This window comes from Gorilla gorilla, chromosome 2, assembly GCF_029281585.2.
Source record: "Gorilla gorilla gorilla isolate KB3781 chromosome 2, NHGRI_mGorGor1-v2.1_pri, whole genome shotgun sequence".
In the NCBI taxonomy this organism is placed as follows: Eukaryota; Metazoa; Chordata; class Mammalia; order Primates; family Hominidae; genus Gorilla; species Gorilla gorilla.
In genome coordinates, this window is record NC_086017.1 from 119,952,379 (window position 1) to 119,967,992 (window position 15,614).

The 15,614-nt window shown below is 36.6% G+C and overlaps 1 protein-coding gene across 3 annotated transcripts in view; it reads right to left on the minus strand.

Moving 5' to 3' along the window:
- MORC1 (MORC family CW-type zinc finger 1) overlaps window positions 1-15,614 on the minus strand; it is a 165,993-nt gene that overhangs the window by 110,658 nt on the left and 39,721 nt on the right. For 2 of the 3 annotated variants that reach the window (XM_004036029.5, XM_019023101.4), the window contains exons 9-10: window positions 6,587-6,712; window positions 97-176 (exon numbers count right to left, since the gene is read on the minus strand). In XM_004036029.5, coding sequence (XP_004036077.2) covers window positions 97-176; window positions 6,587-6,712 — 206 coding nt within the window. Of the gene's footprint in view, window positions 1-96; window positions 177-6,586; window positions 6,713-8,081; window positions 8,179-8,332; window positions 8,389-15,614 lie in introns of those variants that run through there. The other variant, XM_055381193.2, reaches the window with a different exon arrangement.

Here is a 15,614-nt window from a genome sequence, read left to right on the forward strand (position 1 = left end):
CAATGCCTAGAGCAATGTATGTCTCAGAATAAGTGCACAATTAACATTTGCTGAATGACTGAACAACAATGATGTAGGCTACAGGTAATCGCATACCAATCTTTACTGCTTCTTCTGCCTTTTTAACTTCATCTTTAAATGCTCCTTTAAAAGAAGATGTGACATAAAGATACTTTCTGGAAAGAAAGAAAAAAGAACATAATCAAGTCAGATTATCATTTTAAAATACATAAGACAATATTCTTTAGTAAGACTATATGCTCCAGAGATACATAATTATTAAGAAAGATTCATTGAGTGAGTTGCATCCAGCTGGTAAATTAGCAAACTTTATACCTAAGTGAATTTCCTTGCCTTTCACTACTTAGAAATGTTGTTTTTTTAAGGAAACTTCATGAGAGCGATAAGAAAATCTGCCCACACAAATGTTCACTTAGACATCTAAAATAGGATAATTTTCTTTAAAAAATTTTATGAAGTTGTTCCCTTATCAAAGTTTCTGGTTAATATGCATAGCCCTCTTACTCAGATTATGATCGACACTGGATAAACTACTTCTCCTAGTCCCAAAACAATTATCTCTAACTGCGATGCTCAGAAACACACATTCATGTATCATTTTAAATTACTAAAAGCACATTTTCTGCTTTACTGATTGAGAAACCTGTTTTCAAGGTCCATTGTTTTAGTGATGGCAAAGATGCTCTAGAACAATAAAGGAAAAACTATATACATACATATATATATCCATAAACTCAAAGAAAACAAAGCATAGGTGAGAAAAGCTCTATAGAACCCGAGGTTCTCTGAATACAGTTGAAAGTATGTGCACCTGTTATAGAAAATTCCTGGAACCGGGCTTTTAAACATTGGTTTAAATCATCACAGAGAGAAAAATTCTAGAATAATATTTGGTTTGAGAATCCTCAAAGCTCTGTAAACCCTAAATGTACATCAATAAGAAAACTTAAATAAATCATAGTGCTATGCGATATATTTAACAATGACAAAGTCTCCAAGATTTAACTGTAAGAGAAAATAAGTTGTACATAATTTTATGTTTAAAAAAACCTGTGTGTGCATGCATGCGTGTGTACATATATATAATGTATAGAAAACAATCTGGAAAGATATTTATTAAACTTCTAACAGAGATTCTCCTTTGGGGAACATTATAGATTGCTACAGCACAGAATGAATCACAACTGGTAAAAGGGGCTTTTGGTTATTTGATTTTTCCCCCATATCTAATTCTGTATTGTATAAATTTTTATTAATTTTACTATTTTTATGAGGAAAATAGAACCCTTCTCCATCAAGAGAAATAAAAATATGAAGAAACACTAAGTACCTTTCAAGGCTTTGTGCTGCAGAAGTATAGAGCATGACTTAATACAGCATTTTGAGTGACTGGTTTGATCAGAACAACTTGCAGAAATTTAAACTTTAATTGACTTTAATTTTCACACTTAAAACATTTGTTCAAAATACTCTGGCCAAAATCAAATATAGTATTTTAAAATTTAAGTTGAAAAAAAAACACACTTCAAGTAAACTACAGTTCTGAACTTTTATTAACACAGAAAAAATTAGCCCCCAGTTGTAAATCATAACTGCATTGGAGTATTCAATCATTATTATTTAAGTTATAAGAGTTTATCTGGTTTAGTTATATTGTAAAAGTAATTCTAATCCTTAATTATTCTTTACAACATGTAATTAGGCAGGATCAATAATTTTCTGGTTCGTATAATATTGATAGGTAGAGATGTGGACATCGAATAGACCTCCCAAATTTAGTGTGCCTACTATGATATGAAGAGAACTCCAGCCACCATTCCTCCTAACCTCTACACTTGCACCTCCCCTATCATTCCGAAGATTTTGTTCAGGATAAAAACTCAGAAGGCCTTCTGGACTCCTCATTTTCTCTCCACCCCATATCCAACCCACTGGCAAGTCTTGCTGGCTTTACCTTCACAACATATCTGTAATCCAGACACTTTTCATCCCTTCCATTATTACCACCTGAGTTCAAGCTCATTTCTCTCCTAGAATACAGTAATAGTATCTATCCTACCTCAACTTCCCTCCTTTCTTCTTGTCCCATGAAATCAATTCTCCACTCAACAGCTAGAATAATCTTTTAAAAACATAGGTCAAGTAATGCCACTCCTCTGCTCAAGTCATTCCATTCTCAATACAGCCACTTCTTCTTGTCATGTTGCTTCAGGCCTTACCTGATCTGCCCAATCTACTTCGATCTGTTTTCTGTGTTCTAGCTAGACTAGCCTTTGATTCCTGTCTTTGCACTTACTGTCCCCTCCTTCTAGAACCATCTTCCCACAAAATTATTGCATAACTCACTGTGCTACCCACCATCCAAGATATCTCCTGTGTTTTTTTTCCTCCTGGTATTAATGCCTATGTGTGGTGCCCCCACACCCCAACACTGGTCAAATCTAGGCTGACCTGTGGCATGGCAAAAGTGATGGTCTGTCACTTTTAAAGATGGGTTCTAAAAAGTTGCAAGTTCTACTTTGTTCTCTTGAATTGCTCACTCTGATAGAAGTTAGCCATTATGTCATGAAAATACTCAGGTGGACCTATGCAATGGCCTTTGTTAAGAGGAACTAACTTGCCCCAAAAGACACACACACTCATATGTTTATTGACACATTATTCAAAATCGCAAAGACATGGAATTGGTCTAGGTGCCCATCAATGGTGGATTGGATTTTTTAAAAAGTGGTACATATACACTATAGAATACTACACAGCCATAAAAAAGAATAAAATCATGTTCTTTGCAGTGACATAATGCAGTGGAGACCATCATCTTAAGTAAATTAACACAGAAACAGAAAAACAAGTACCTCATAGCCCCATTTATAAGTGGGAGCTAAACACTGAGCACACATGGACATAAACATGAGAACAACAGACACTGGGGAATACAAGACGGGGGAGAGGGAGGCAGGGATGGGGGCATGGGTAGAAATGATCCCTATTGGGTACCATGCTCACTAGCTGGGTGACAGGATCCATACCCCAAACGTCAGCATCACACAATATACCCATGTAAAAAACCTGCACATGTACCTCCTGTATCTAAAAGTTGAAATTTAAAAAAAAGAATTACCTGATATTTTATCATCCATTTTAATTTACATGTTGTTTTTCCTCCCCCACTAGAATGTAAGCTCCATGAGGGCAGGAATTTTCTCTTTTTTTCTTTTTTCTTTTTTTTTCTGAGACAGAGTTTCACTCAGTCGCCCAGGCTGGAGTGCAGTGGCATGATCTCAGTTCACTGCAACCTCCACCTCCTGGGTTCAAGTGATTCTCCTGCCTCAGCCTCTGGAATAGCTGGGATTACAGGTGCATGCCACCACGCCTGGCTATGTTTTTGTATTTTTAGTAGAGATGGGGTTTCACCTTCTTGGCCAGGCTGGTCTCAAACTCCTGACCTCAGGTGATCTGCCTGCCTCGGCCTCCCAGAGTGCTGGGATACAGGCGTGAGCCACTGCACCCAGCCCAGGAATTTTCTCTTTTTGCTTTTGCCAAATGTCCAATGCCTACAAGACAGCCTTGCACATAGTGGTCATTCCATCCACTTGCTCTTACGCATTTGTATAATAACAACTACTATTGGTTCACAAACTTTTCAGAAACCTTGCTGTTTTTATGTTTAACATAAAACACTGTTTTATTTTAGCCCTCATAATCACCTCAGTGGCAGAGGAATTCCCAATTCACAGTGGAGAAGAGTAAGACTCAAGTAATTGCCAAAGGTCCACAACTAGTAAATGACAAAACCTAAATTCAAATCCAGATTTGGCTAATCCACATTTCGCTTCCAATTATCATACTGTAATAAAAGATTAAATAATTCAGCATTGTAAAAATTCAAAAATGGACACATAACATGCATGGTGTACAAAAGAATCACTGTTCAAAAATTACTAGTCTGATGGGTGGCTGGGGTGTTAGCATATGGAAAGCATCCCTAAATAATGAATTCTGTTTCAGAAGCATAGTGTTGCAGAGTATTCAACAAGAGAACATAGCGTTAATGTCCCTGAATAACTTAAAAAGGACCATGCAGTTCCTATGAATGCACGGTAACACCCCTCCCAACTCATTTGGGCTCCTTTCAGCATTACGGGTCTATGGTTAAGCAATGTTAATGAAGAATGTTTGTTGCCTAAAATCAAGTAACACAACCATATAACTTGTCTTTATTATATAAACAATATTTTAAGACTCCAAGAATTATAGACTTATAAAATGTTTAAGAGACCTGAGAAATCACCTAGAAATTTTTTCCAAAGTAATAATTTATTCTATGATCTAGACTCCTCCAGAGACAAATTTGTACACATCTTGGGTGGGAGTCCCTTCCGTTGCAATATACTCGAATGGGAAGCAGCCATCACTGGATATAAGTAATTTAGGTAGATTACACTCAATTTACTAAAACTCCCTCAGAAAATAGAGACAAATCCACATTTTCCATGGACTTAAACTATTTTTTACCCAAACTCACTGAGAGAAATTTAATTTGAAAAGATCGGCTATATTGATTGATCCAGGAGACACTTGGCGCTTCCCAGAAGAATGAGACCGATGAAAAGGAAATATTGCTTTGATACTTATTAGGAAATGAATGGACTGATTTATAGGGAAAGTCTCAGGATTGGTATATTTTATTTTCAAAAGATGATGGGCAGTATAATTAGAGATCAAAAGTAAAGCTTTTGCGAAATCCATTGGTGCGTGGTCAGGGAGTACGATGCAGAGATCTATAATTTTTAGTATTAATATCTTTATGAGTGATAGCAAGGCCCTACTCAGGACAGCAACTGCAGTTTCATGAAAATAAGACAAGATGACAAATGTAGACATATAATAAAGAGTTAATGTGGTATAGGAGAAGAAACATTGAATTTGGATTGGTAAAGAATTTAGAGCCAGAAGGTTTGAGTTCTTTTCTAGTTTTAACATTTCCTTATCTCTAAAATGGTGATGATAACCTAACACACAGTGTTACTGCAGAAATCAAATGAAATAGTTCAGGCAAAAAGGCACATATATAGGCAGTGTACACAAATTAAATGTTTCTCCCAATAGATATCAAGGTCCTCAAAACAAGAATTAATCTTATCTTTTTTCTATTTTTCCATAAGTTATTGGGGTACAGGTGGTGTTTGGTTACATGAGGAAGTTCTTTGGTGGTAATCTGTGAGATCCTGGTGCATCCATCACTCAAACAGTATACACTGCACAATATGTTGTCTTTTATCCCTTGCCCCTCTCCCACTCTTCCCCCTCAAGTCCCCAAAGTCCACTGTATCATTCTTATGCGTTTGTGTCCTCATAGCTTAGCTCCCACATATCAGTGAGAACATAAGATATTTGATTTTCCATTCCTGAGTTACTTCACTTAGAATAATAGTCTCCAATCTCATCTAGGTCGTTGCAAATGCTGTTAATTCATTCCTTTTTACTGCTGAGTAGCATTCCATTGTGTGTATATATATATACCACAGTGTCTTTATCCACCTGTTAACTGATGGGCATTTGGGTTGGTTCCATGATTTTGCCATTGTGAATTGTGGTTCTATAAACATGCATGTGCAAGTATCTTCTTCAAATAACTTCTTTTCCTCTAATCTCAAACTCACAGAAAAATCTGATAAATGTTTGGTGTGTAAATGAAAGACTACCCAGAAACCACATCAAGAAAATGACCATTCTGATGGCATGCATGGTTGGAAAAAATGGATATTATAATATGTAAATATAAACTTAAAGGCCGGGCCTGGTGGGTGGCCAGGTGCGGTGGCTCACGCCTGCAATCCCAGCACTTTGGGAGGCCAAGGCAGGTGGATCACTTGAGGTCAGGAGTTTGAGACCAGCCTGGTCAACATGGTGAAACCTCGTCTCTACTAAAAATACAAAAATTAGCCAGGCGTGGTGGTGCACACCTGTAATCCCAGCTACTGGGGAGGCTGAGACAGGAGAATCACATGAACCAGGGAGGCAGAGGTTGCAGTGAACCAAGATTGTGCCACTGCACTCCAGCCTGGGTGACAAGAGACTCTGTCTCAAAACAACAACAACAAAACCTTGAAAACATTTATGTTAAAGTAAAAAAACACACAAAATATAAATCAACCAGATACATATTTATAAATATATTCATTCTATATGTATAATATAAACATGTATATATATGGTTTAATAGTTCAAATGCATTGTGTAAACAGAAGATATACGTGAACTGTGATCATTTAGTGGAACTAATCACTGTCAAAGTACCTAAAATTCACTGAAGTAAAAAACAAATTTCTACTCGGGGTGATGATCTAACTTAGCATGCTCACTGCAGTATGTTTCTATTACTGCCAAATATTTGTTCACATCCAGTTACTCTTTAGCATACCTTCCCGGATGTGGTTTAAATTTTGTTTACAATGTAAAAATCTTACTATCAAAGTCAATGTCCTCACTTTGACAACTTTGGGGAGCATATCAATTTTATAAATAAAAACTCTGTAAAGATAACTGAAGAAAGATGAGTTACCTGGGTCTGTAGAGGCAATAGCAAAGATGTTTAGTTTTAACTCTCTTGGCTTGAATGAATATTCTCATCCATGGGTTAAAATACAGAACAGATGTGTAGGCTCTGAATGACCACCTCGCTGGGAAACTGAAATAGAAAATACAAAATGTCACAATACAGAGGACACAACAACTACATCTCTTTGAGAAGAAATAACATCAGACTATCAGGTTATTATTGTTACTACAAGAAGCTTCAAGAACTTTTCTTCTAAAACTAATGACACCACAAACACCAGCAAATATCACAACACTCACTTCATTAAGGAGGCCTCTAAACACAAGGCCCAACACAAATAACCTACACTTTGGTTAGAACTGAACTTTTGTTGGCAACCAACTTATTCTAAGTAGACTTATAACAGCAATCTAAAATATACTTTCCATTAAAGCTGTTGACCTAGGAGAACAAAGTCAAGTCAAATCAACAAAACAATCCCTCGTTCAAATATAACAAAAAGAATCTAGGCTCACATGAATAAAAAGCATTTCCATTAAGTCCTTATAAACACAGAAATACAGTAAAAATGTTTCATTTGCTTTTAAAATTATGAACAAGAAACATAAAACTTCATTCCATAAGTGCAATAAGTATTAAAATAAGTATTTATGGCCAGCTGAGGGGAAGCATCTGACCACACGATAATGAAAAAGGAGAAAAGAGAAAAATAAAGAATCGGAAGGCAATAAAACGGAAGCAAAACCAACATAAATAGCCTATGAAGAAAACTACCCTTGTAAAGCTGCATTTTGGGAAATCGCCATGTCATTGTATACTTATAACTCCAGGGAACTTCTATATTAAAGTCTGTTTATGAACTGTAAATCCTCTCCAATAAGATAGGAAATAAAGATCCACAACAAGCCCAGCCATGCTGAAGAAGCGATGCTCTTTACTACTCGGTCACAGAAAAGGCTACTCCACAAGGTCAAATGGAAAGCAGAAAGCAGTAAACCCATCATTTTTACACTTGTATCTCAGTCCAGAATAAGACAAAGATGATGGGAAAAAAAAAATGTGAAGCCCGTCTAAAGGGGAACTACTCAACAGGTTAACATTATTGCCAGTAACTCAGTAAGACAGGTAGAGCTCCAAGGAATTTTCAAAAATGAAGATGAAGCCATAAGAAATTCAAGAATTGCCTGGTTGGTTTTAAGTTCCTTCAGGCAGGATCTGAAGCTCATTAAAAAGTCAGGAATTCATCTTAATTGTTCCAAAGGAAATTCTCTTAAATAAGTCTTGAGCAGAATTTTCCCAGTATAAATTACATATTAGTATCTAGTCCATCACTCTTATTCCCTAAATATTAATACTAGTGTATTTTTTAATGTAACAAGATAGGCTGTCTGTATTCGAGTGTTGCACTACAAATACAATAATGTGGCTGCTTTTAGTATACCCAGAACTGCACAATTAAGTATGTCCTCACCTGATAAAAGAAACGGAAAGAAGTTACCTTGGGATGCTTGCCATTGTTTAAATCCTTTCTGGATCTCCTGATGTTAAATTGCTCTTGTAGCTCTTTCTTCTGACTCTCTTCAAAACTGATACGTCTTTATCATTTGAAGGTAAAAAAGTCAAAAGTAATTCAGAGCCAACTTTGAGAATTTGAGAAATATGGTGAGAGATAAAACCAGCTAAACATATATATATATACACACACACATATATGTGTGTATATATATACATGAACACTAATACGCCTACCTTTTAATAGCTCAATTTATTCACTCATTCAGTAACTAGTTATAGGTAAATATTCATAGCATGCATGTTGGGGATCTTCAAGGTCTCCCCTATGTTAGGAGATTCACTGGAAGGACTCATGGGCCTTAGCACACAATTGTACTAATGCCTTCGACATCACAGTGCTGCAGTGAGGACACACAGTGGTTGACAAGGGAAAAAAAATAGGTGGAGTCTGGAGGAATCTGTCTGCTAGCTCTCCTACATTCTCTCCTTCTCATGAAAGTTCACATACAGCATAATTTTCTCAAAGCTATAAAAATGCAGCAACATATGTGTGATGTTTCCATCTAGGATAGCTTATTAGAGACTTAGCATCCAAGGTTTTTATTGGGAAGCTAGCCACACAGGCACCTTCAGCCCAGCATGTAGCGAAGTTCCAGAGTCCCAGAAGGAGAGGAGGTTTGCATATAAGCCATATGGTTTGCATATCTAGACACAGCAAGCCACTGTTATCAGCTAGGAAAGGTTTTATGTCATTGTAGGAAACTGTTTACCAGGCAAGTTCCCAAAAGCTGGCCACAGACCAATTTTGCAAGCAAGCCTTTCTAAGAATAGACACCTGCTATGTTAACCCTTTTCTCTCACATGCCTACTTTTAGAAGTTCCTGTTTATTTGTGACAAAAAGAAGGGTACTACCTCTTATTTGTGATGCTTTTAATAAAAAGAAGACAAAGAGGGCTAAATATAAAACCTGTAAGTGAAATGGGCCACGTCATTATAAACGTCAAACTTTTTAATGTGATGCATAAGATCCTTCATGGTCTGACCACCGCTTAATTCTCCAGCCTCATCTCTTGTCTTCAGCCTGGCCATTTAGGACCACTCTCAGTTCTCCAGCCATGCAATCATGCTTTCTTATCCCCAAGGCTGGCATATTCAGTTCTTCAGCGACTCTTGCTTGGCGCACCCCTTTTCACCCTGCGGTATACAACTTGAAACTGCACTTCCTTTCGAAGCCTTCCCTCAGCCCCGAGAGAGATGAAGCGCTCTCCTTTGTGCTCCCCTCCTTCTGTACTTCCCGCCGTCAAGGCACCTGCCACTCAGTGCTGTCATCCTCTGTCTATGCATCTGCATCCCCAACTGGCTGTGAAATCCATGCAGCTAGCACTCTCATCAATAAAAATATGTTGAATAAATGACAATCATTCAGGACTTCCCTGGCTTAATTTGGAATAAACAACAGAGGTTCCTTATGTATGAAGGATTATCTTCAATGGCAATGCTACCACTCTTTACAAATAAAGCCGTCCACTTAGGAAAGGGAGATAAAAACATGCTAAATAGTCAGGATATCTTTAGAAGATGAAAGGAAAAAATACTATTACTCCATATTCACCAGGAACTGTTTCCATGTATTCTTCAGGAGTATTTCTTCCTGTTTCCTTCTAAATACCTTTGTTTCCTGTCTCCTTACACTTTGTCAGAAGTGTCCATATCTCTATCTTTCTCTCTCATTTTCTATGTAACTGGCTACGATAAGAAACTGAAGAAAGGAAGAGACAGAACAATCTCCCTCAACACACACACACACACACACACACACACACACACACACAGTCACAGGACAGATGTGGGGAAAGAGGAGAGTATTTCAAGGCAGAAACTGGCTTCGTAGTCTGTGGATATAATAGGAGGGCATGGAGTAGAATCAATGCTTTTGTCCCCTGCTCAGCACTGGGTATTCTTAACAGTCTCTAATTTAGCCCCTACCTGTGGCTGTGCTTTCTGTGTGGCCTCTTTCTTCTCCCAATCTGTCCACAGTATTCTGCTGCTGTTTTAAATGCTGCTCCATGTGCCATGCATCATGGGTGGATCAATGTGTTACAGTCATCAAACTGTGTTAAGGGCAGTGAAGGAGCCAGAAACTAATGTTCTGTGGCCAAGGCCATAGCTCCTTATCTGCTGATTCAGATTCTCTGTGGCTGGAGTCTGGAAACGTGAGGTTTTTAAAGCTACCCAGGTGATTCCTTTGATTCTGCCAGATTTGGACACCACTGCCTACCTGACCTAGTGGACAGGGTAGTATGTAAGGCAGGTTGCCACAAAGAGGGGAGGAGAACAGTCTCTCACAGGTGTTTGGACCTAGACACGAGCTGAGAAATACAACTCCTCCATTATTCACACTGGGCACACAGACAACAGACCCCCATCTAGCCCAACAACTGGGCTACTTTTCCTGGATTGAGAAAATGACTCTAAACTGCAGACTAAATTAGGTCCCTTTTGCAATATCTCAGAAGTGCCATATTTTCATTCGTGAAAATATTACATAACCAAAATTGTTTTCTAAATTACTCAAGTCCTTACAAAATCTCTGAAGACTTTTTGAAGTTGAAATTAACAGGGTTTGTATTATCTTGAATATAAACAAGTGCATAAAGATTTTTAACTAGTTTAAATTCTGAACTTCGAAGGGGGTAACCAAATTTAATATTAGGGTAGATTAAACCTATGAGAAATGTCAACTCGAAGAGGTAATTTTTTAAAAAAAGTTATAAGCTACACAAAGTAATGAAAGTGTTTCTTTTGTGACAACCACAGTATGGCAAGCAGCACATTAGAACAATTTGAAGCTATAACTTTTGATGTGTTCCTGGGCAGCTCAGTTAAGACATAAAAAGTAGAGACATGGAATGCTGCCCAATGACTGTCAATTTAGAAGCATGCTGGCAACGTGGCACCTAATTTTAAAACATTACCTAGCACAAAATTTCAACTGCATTACTCTGTATTATATCATCACTCTCAGAGCTGTTTTTTGGATGGGTTTTTCAAGCTGCCTGAGATCGATCCCGAGCCATGGCGGATTTCAGGGACGTGGCAAGCCCCTTTGATGACAGCCAATTGCATGGCATGCCTTTTTTACTAGGGGCTGTGCTTTTTTCTAGTTTCTTACAAAGTTGAGTGATTAATATTTGTAACGTTTTGAAGATAGTTAAGTCACTGAAAGCAACATGAGCACACAAAAATAATATGCAAAAGAGACAGGGTGAAATGGACACATGGTCCTGACCTCCAAAAAAGGAATCAAGAAAGATGATATAAGGGGTGATCTGGCCTTCACAGTTTGGAACTTGAAAGAGATTTCAAAGGTAACAGAAGTACTTTACAAAATCTTTTAAATTCCCTCTCTCACCCTAATGAAGATCTCCAATGATCTTCAAGGATGAAGGACAATGGAACTGACATCGAGAGTCTAAACACCTTACAGTGAAAGCATTTGTCATGTCCTTAGAAAATTATCTAGACATTGACATTCAAATCAATTTACTTGAATGTAATTCATTTTTTATTTGCTATGTACCAGACACTGACTTACTTTCCACAGCATGATAGTAAGCTAGAAAGAGGTGTTGTAGGAAAAAGTAGAATGAGGGGAATTGTGGGGATTACTAAAATGTACAGAGATTTTCCATGTGCCTGGTACTGTGCCTGTTCTATTTAAACAGCTTCCATATGAAGTAGATGATGTTATAGCCTTATTTTATAGATGGGAACACAGAATTTTGGAGACTGAAGATAACTTGCCACTAGAATTAAAGCTCTCCCAACAGAACTCAAGTCACTCGATGGCATATCAACCTAGAGTTCTGGTCTCTTCAATTTTCTCCTACAGAACTGAATTCAAAGATCTGATGTCCATGTTTTCTAGTTCTATACATACGTCACTGTACAAAATAAGTCATATGGCAGTAGACAATCAATATCTCCCAGCCATTCAATTACACCTAATGTCTCTGCTGATAGATCATGCCATTATGTAAAAGAATATCCTTTTGAAAAAATGAAGACATTTACAGAATCAGGCTAGTAGACTAAGAATACATATTATTCTCCTGCTGAAATTCAAGGAAGACTATTAATAGTGTGAAGAATAAGAAAACTATATGACCCACTGACAGACACACAATGGGAATTATTAAAAGTTAAGAGAAAATATTTGCCCATGCCTACGTCCTGAATGGTATTGCCTAGGTTTTCCTCTAGAGTTTTTATGGTTTTAGGTCTTATGTTTAAGTCTTTAATCCATCTTAATTTTTGTATAAGGTGTAAGAAAGGGGTCCAGTTTCAGTTTTCTGCATATGGCTAGCATATGCAGAAATATTAATATTAAATAGGGAATTTTTATTAAACAGGGAATCCTTTCCACATTGCCTGTTTTTGTCAGGTTTGTCAAAGATCAGATGGTCGTAGATGTGTGACATTATTCCTGAGGCCTCTGTTCTGTTCCACTGGTCTATATATCTGTTTTGGTACCAGTACCATGCTGTTTTGGTTACTGTAGCCTTGTAGTATAGTTTGAAGTCAGGTAGCATGATGCCTCCATTGTTCTTTTTGCTTAGGATTGTCTTGGCTATATGGGCTCTTTTTTCAGTTCCATATGGAATTTAAAATAGTTTTTTTTTATTCTGTGAAGAAAGTCAATGGTAGCTTGATGGGGATAGCAATGAATCTATAAATTATATTGGGCAGTATGGCCATTTTCATGATATTGATTCTTCCTATCCATGAGCATGGAATGAAAACACCAAAAGCAATGGCGACAAAAGCCAAAATTGACAAATGGGACCTAATTAAACTAAAGAGTTTCTGCACAGCAAAAGAAACTATCATCAGAGCGAACAGGCAACCGACAGAATGGGGAGAAATTTTTGCAATCTATCCATCTGACAAAGGGCTACCATCCAGAATCTACAAGGAACTGAAACAAATTTACAAGAAAAAAACAACCCCATCAAAAAGTGGGCAAAAGATATGAACAGACACTTCTCAAAAGAAGACATTTATGTGGCCAACAAACGTATGAAAAAAAGCTCATCATCACTGGTCATTAGAGAAATGCAAATCAAAACCACAAAGAGATACCATCTCACGCCAGGTAGAATGGCAATCATTAAAAAGTCAGGAAACAGATACTGGAGAGGATGGGGAGAAATAGGAACACTTTTACACTGTTGGTGAGAGTGTAAATTAGTTCAACCATTGTGGAAGACAGTGTGGCAATTCCTCAAGAATCTAGAACCAGAAATACCATTTGACCCAGCAATCCCATTACTGGGTATACACCCAAATAATTATAAATTATACTACTATAAAGACACGTGCACACGTATGTTTACTGCAGCACTATTCACAATAGCAAAGACTTGGAACAAACCCAAATGCTTATCAATGACAGACTGGATAAAGAAAATGTGGCACAGATACACCATGGAATACTATGCAGCCATAAGAAAGGATGAGTTCATGTCCTTTGCAGGGACATGGATGAAGCTGGAAACCATCATCCTCAGCAAACTAACACAGGAACAGAAAACCAAATACCACATGTTCTCACTCATAAGTGGGAGCTGGACAATGAGAACGCATGGACACACGGAGGGGAACATCACACACCAGGGTCTGGCGGGGGATCGGGGGCTAGGGGAGGGATAGCATTAGGAGAAATACCTAATGTAAATGACAGGTTGATGGGTGCAGCAAACCACCACGGCATGTGTATACCTATGTAACAAACCTGCAAGTTCTGCACATGTATCCCAGAACTTAAAGTATTTAAAAAAAAAAAAAAAGTTAAGAGAAAATCCTGAAAGTTCTCCAGAGGAAAAAAACCAGTAATTTACAATAATTTGGTAATCACATTTCTATCAGACTTCTGATCAATAACATGTATTCAAGAAGTCAAAGAAGCAAATAGCTCTAAGGGAAACTATTTTTGAACCAATATTTCTATAACCATTTAAACAAATATTGAAGTGGAAGGGAAAAATAAAGACACTTGTAGAGATACAAAGCTTCCAACAGACTCTGAAAGAATCATTTCGGGATATAATAAAGCAAATTGACTAATAAATCCAAGAAAGAAGATACAGGATGGAAGATACAGTAGTAAACAAACACACGAAAAACAAATCTTCTAATTTAGTCTAAATAATTGTTCATGTCTGATGTAATAAAAATGTGTAATTAAAATCCTACAAAAAATAATTTTAAAAGGTGGAACTGGAAAGGAAGAAAGATAAATACATACTAAGACCATACCTTATTTGTGAAATGAAATACATACTAATTAACTCTACAGTTTGATAATAAAATCATAAGTTTAGACATGTTTATTAAAAATGTAAAACTAATCCACTGAAAGTATATAATGGAGCAACTAATTTGCAAATCATTAGAATAGAAAAAAATAAACTTTTCCTTTTGGGAAAAAAACCACAACTCAATTATTATCAAAAAGTGGGGAGATAAAAAATAAAGCAGAATAAAATAAATTAAAAAATAAGAAAGCTCAAATAACAACAAAAGAAGCAAGGCAAATACAACGTATAAGCAGGCAGAGCAAGTCCAGCCATAGCAGATGTCACAGTAAGTGTGAACTAGCTAAAAGACAGAAGCAGTTAGAATAAGCAAAAAAAAATCTAGTTATATGCTGTTTGTAACAGACAAATCAAAATCAAAATATCACTGCTGGAAAGAAAGTGGTGGCAAAATACACAGTAGGAAAATGTTAACCAAGAAAAAGCAAGTGTAGAGAGATTAATATTAGACAAAAAAGAAACGAAGTGGGGGAAATAACAGACACAGACAGGCATTATATATTAATAAGAGCTTCACTTAAGATTACACATAAGTCACAATCTAATGACTCAGAAAAATAGATAACAAAAACTAGTAGAAATACAAAATGTATGTACATAGCAATAAATATTGTAGAAGATTCTAACATACTGCTCTCAGAAACCGAGCAATGAAGAAGAAAAAAAAACATGGAAGATTTGAATACTTAATTAAAATATGTATGCAAATGAAATGGATACAGCTCTGTCCCTATCAGAGATTCACTTTTAAAAAAATGTTTAAGACATAAGCCCATAAGAAAATCTGAACAGATTTCAAAGAGCAGATATAATACAGGCTAGATGCTCTGACCACCATACAATTAGAGCAACAATAAAAAGATATCTGACTCCTCTCTCCAAAAAGCAAACATATGCACTAGTAGATTTAAAACATTTTTAAAAAGCAACTCTTGAATAAGAGGAAATCAAAATAAAATTATAAGCTATTTAGAAATAAACAACAGTAAGAGTTCTATATTTTGAAACCTGTAGAATACAGCTATTATATAATGCAGAGGAGAAATAAGAACATTATTGTTTAGATTAGAAAATGAAATTTAAAGTCAATGAATAAAACACATACCTCAAGGAAGTAGAAAAAGAAAAATAAACAAAT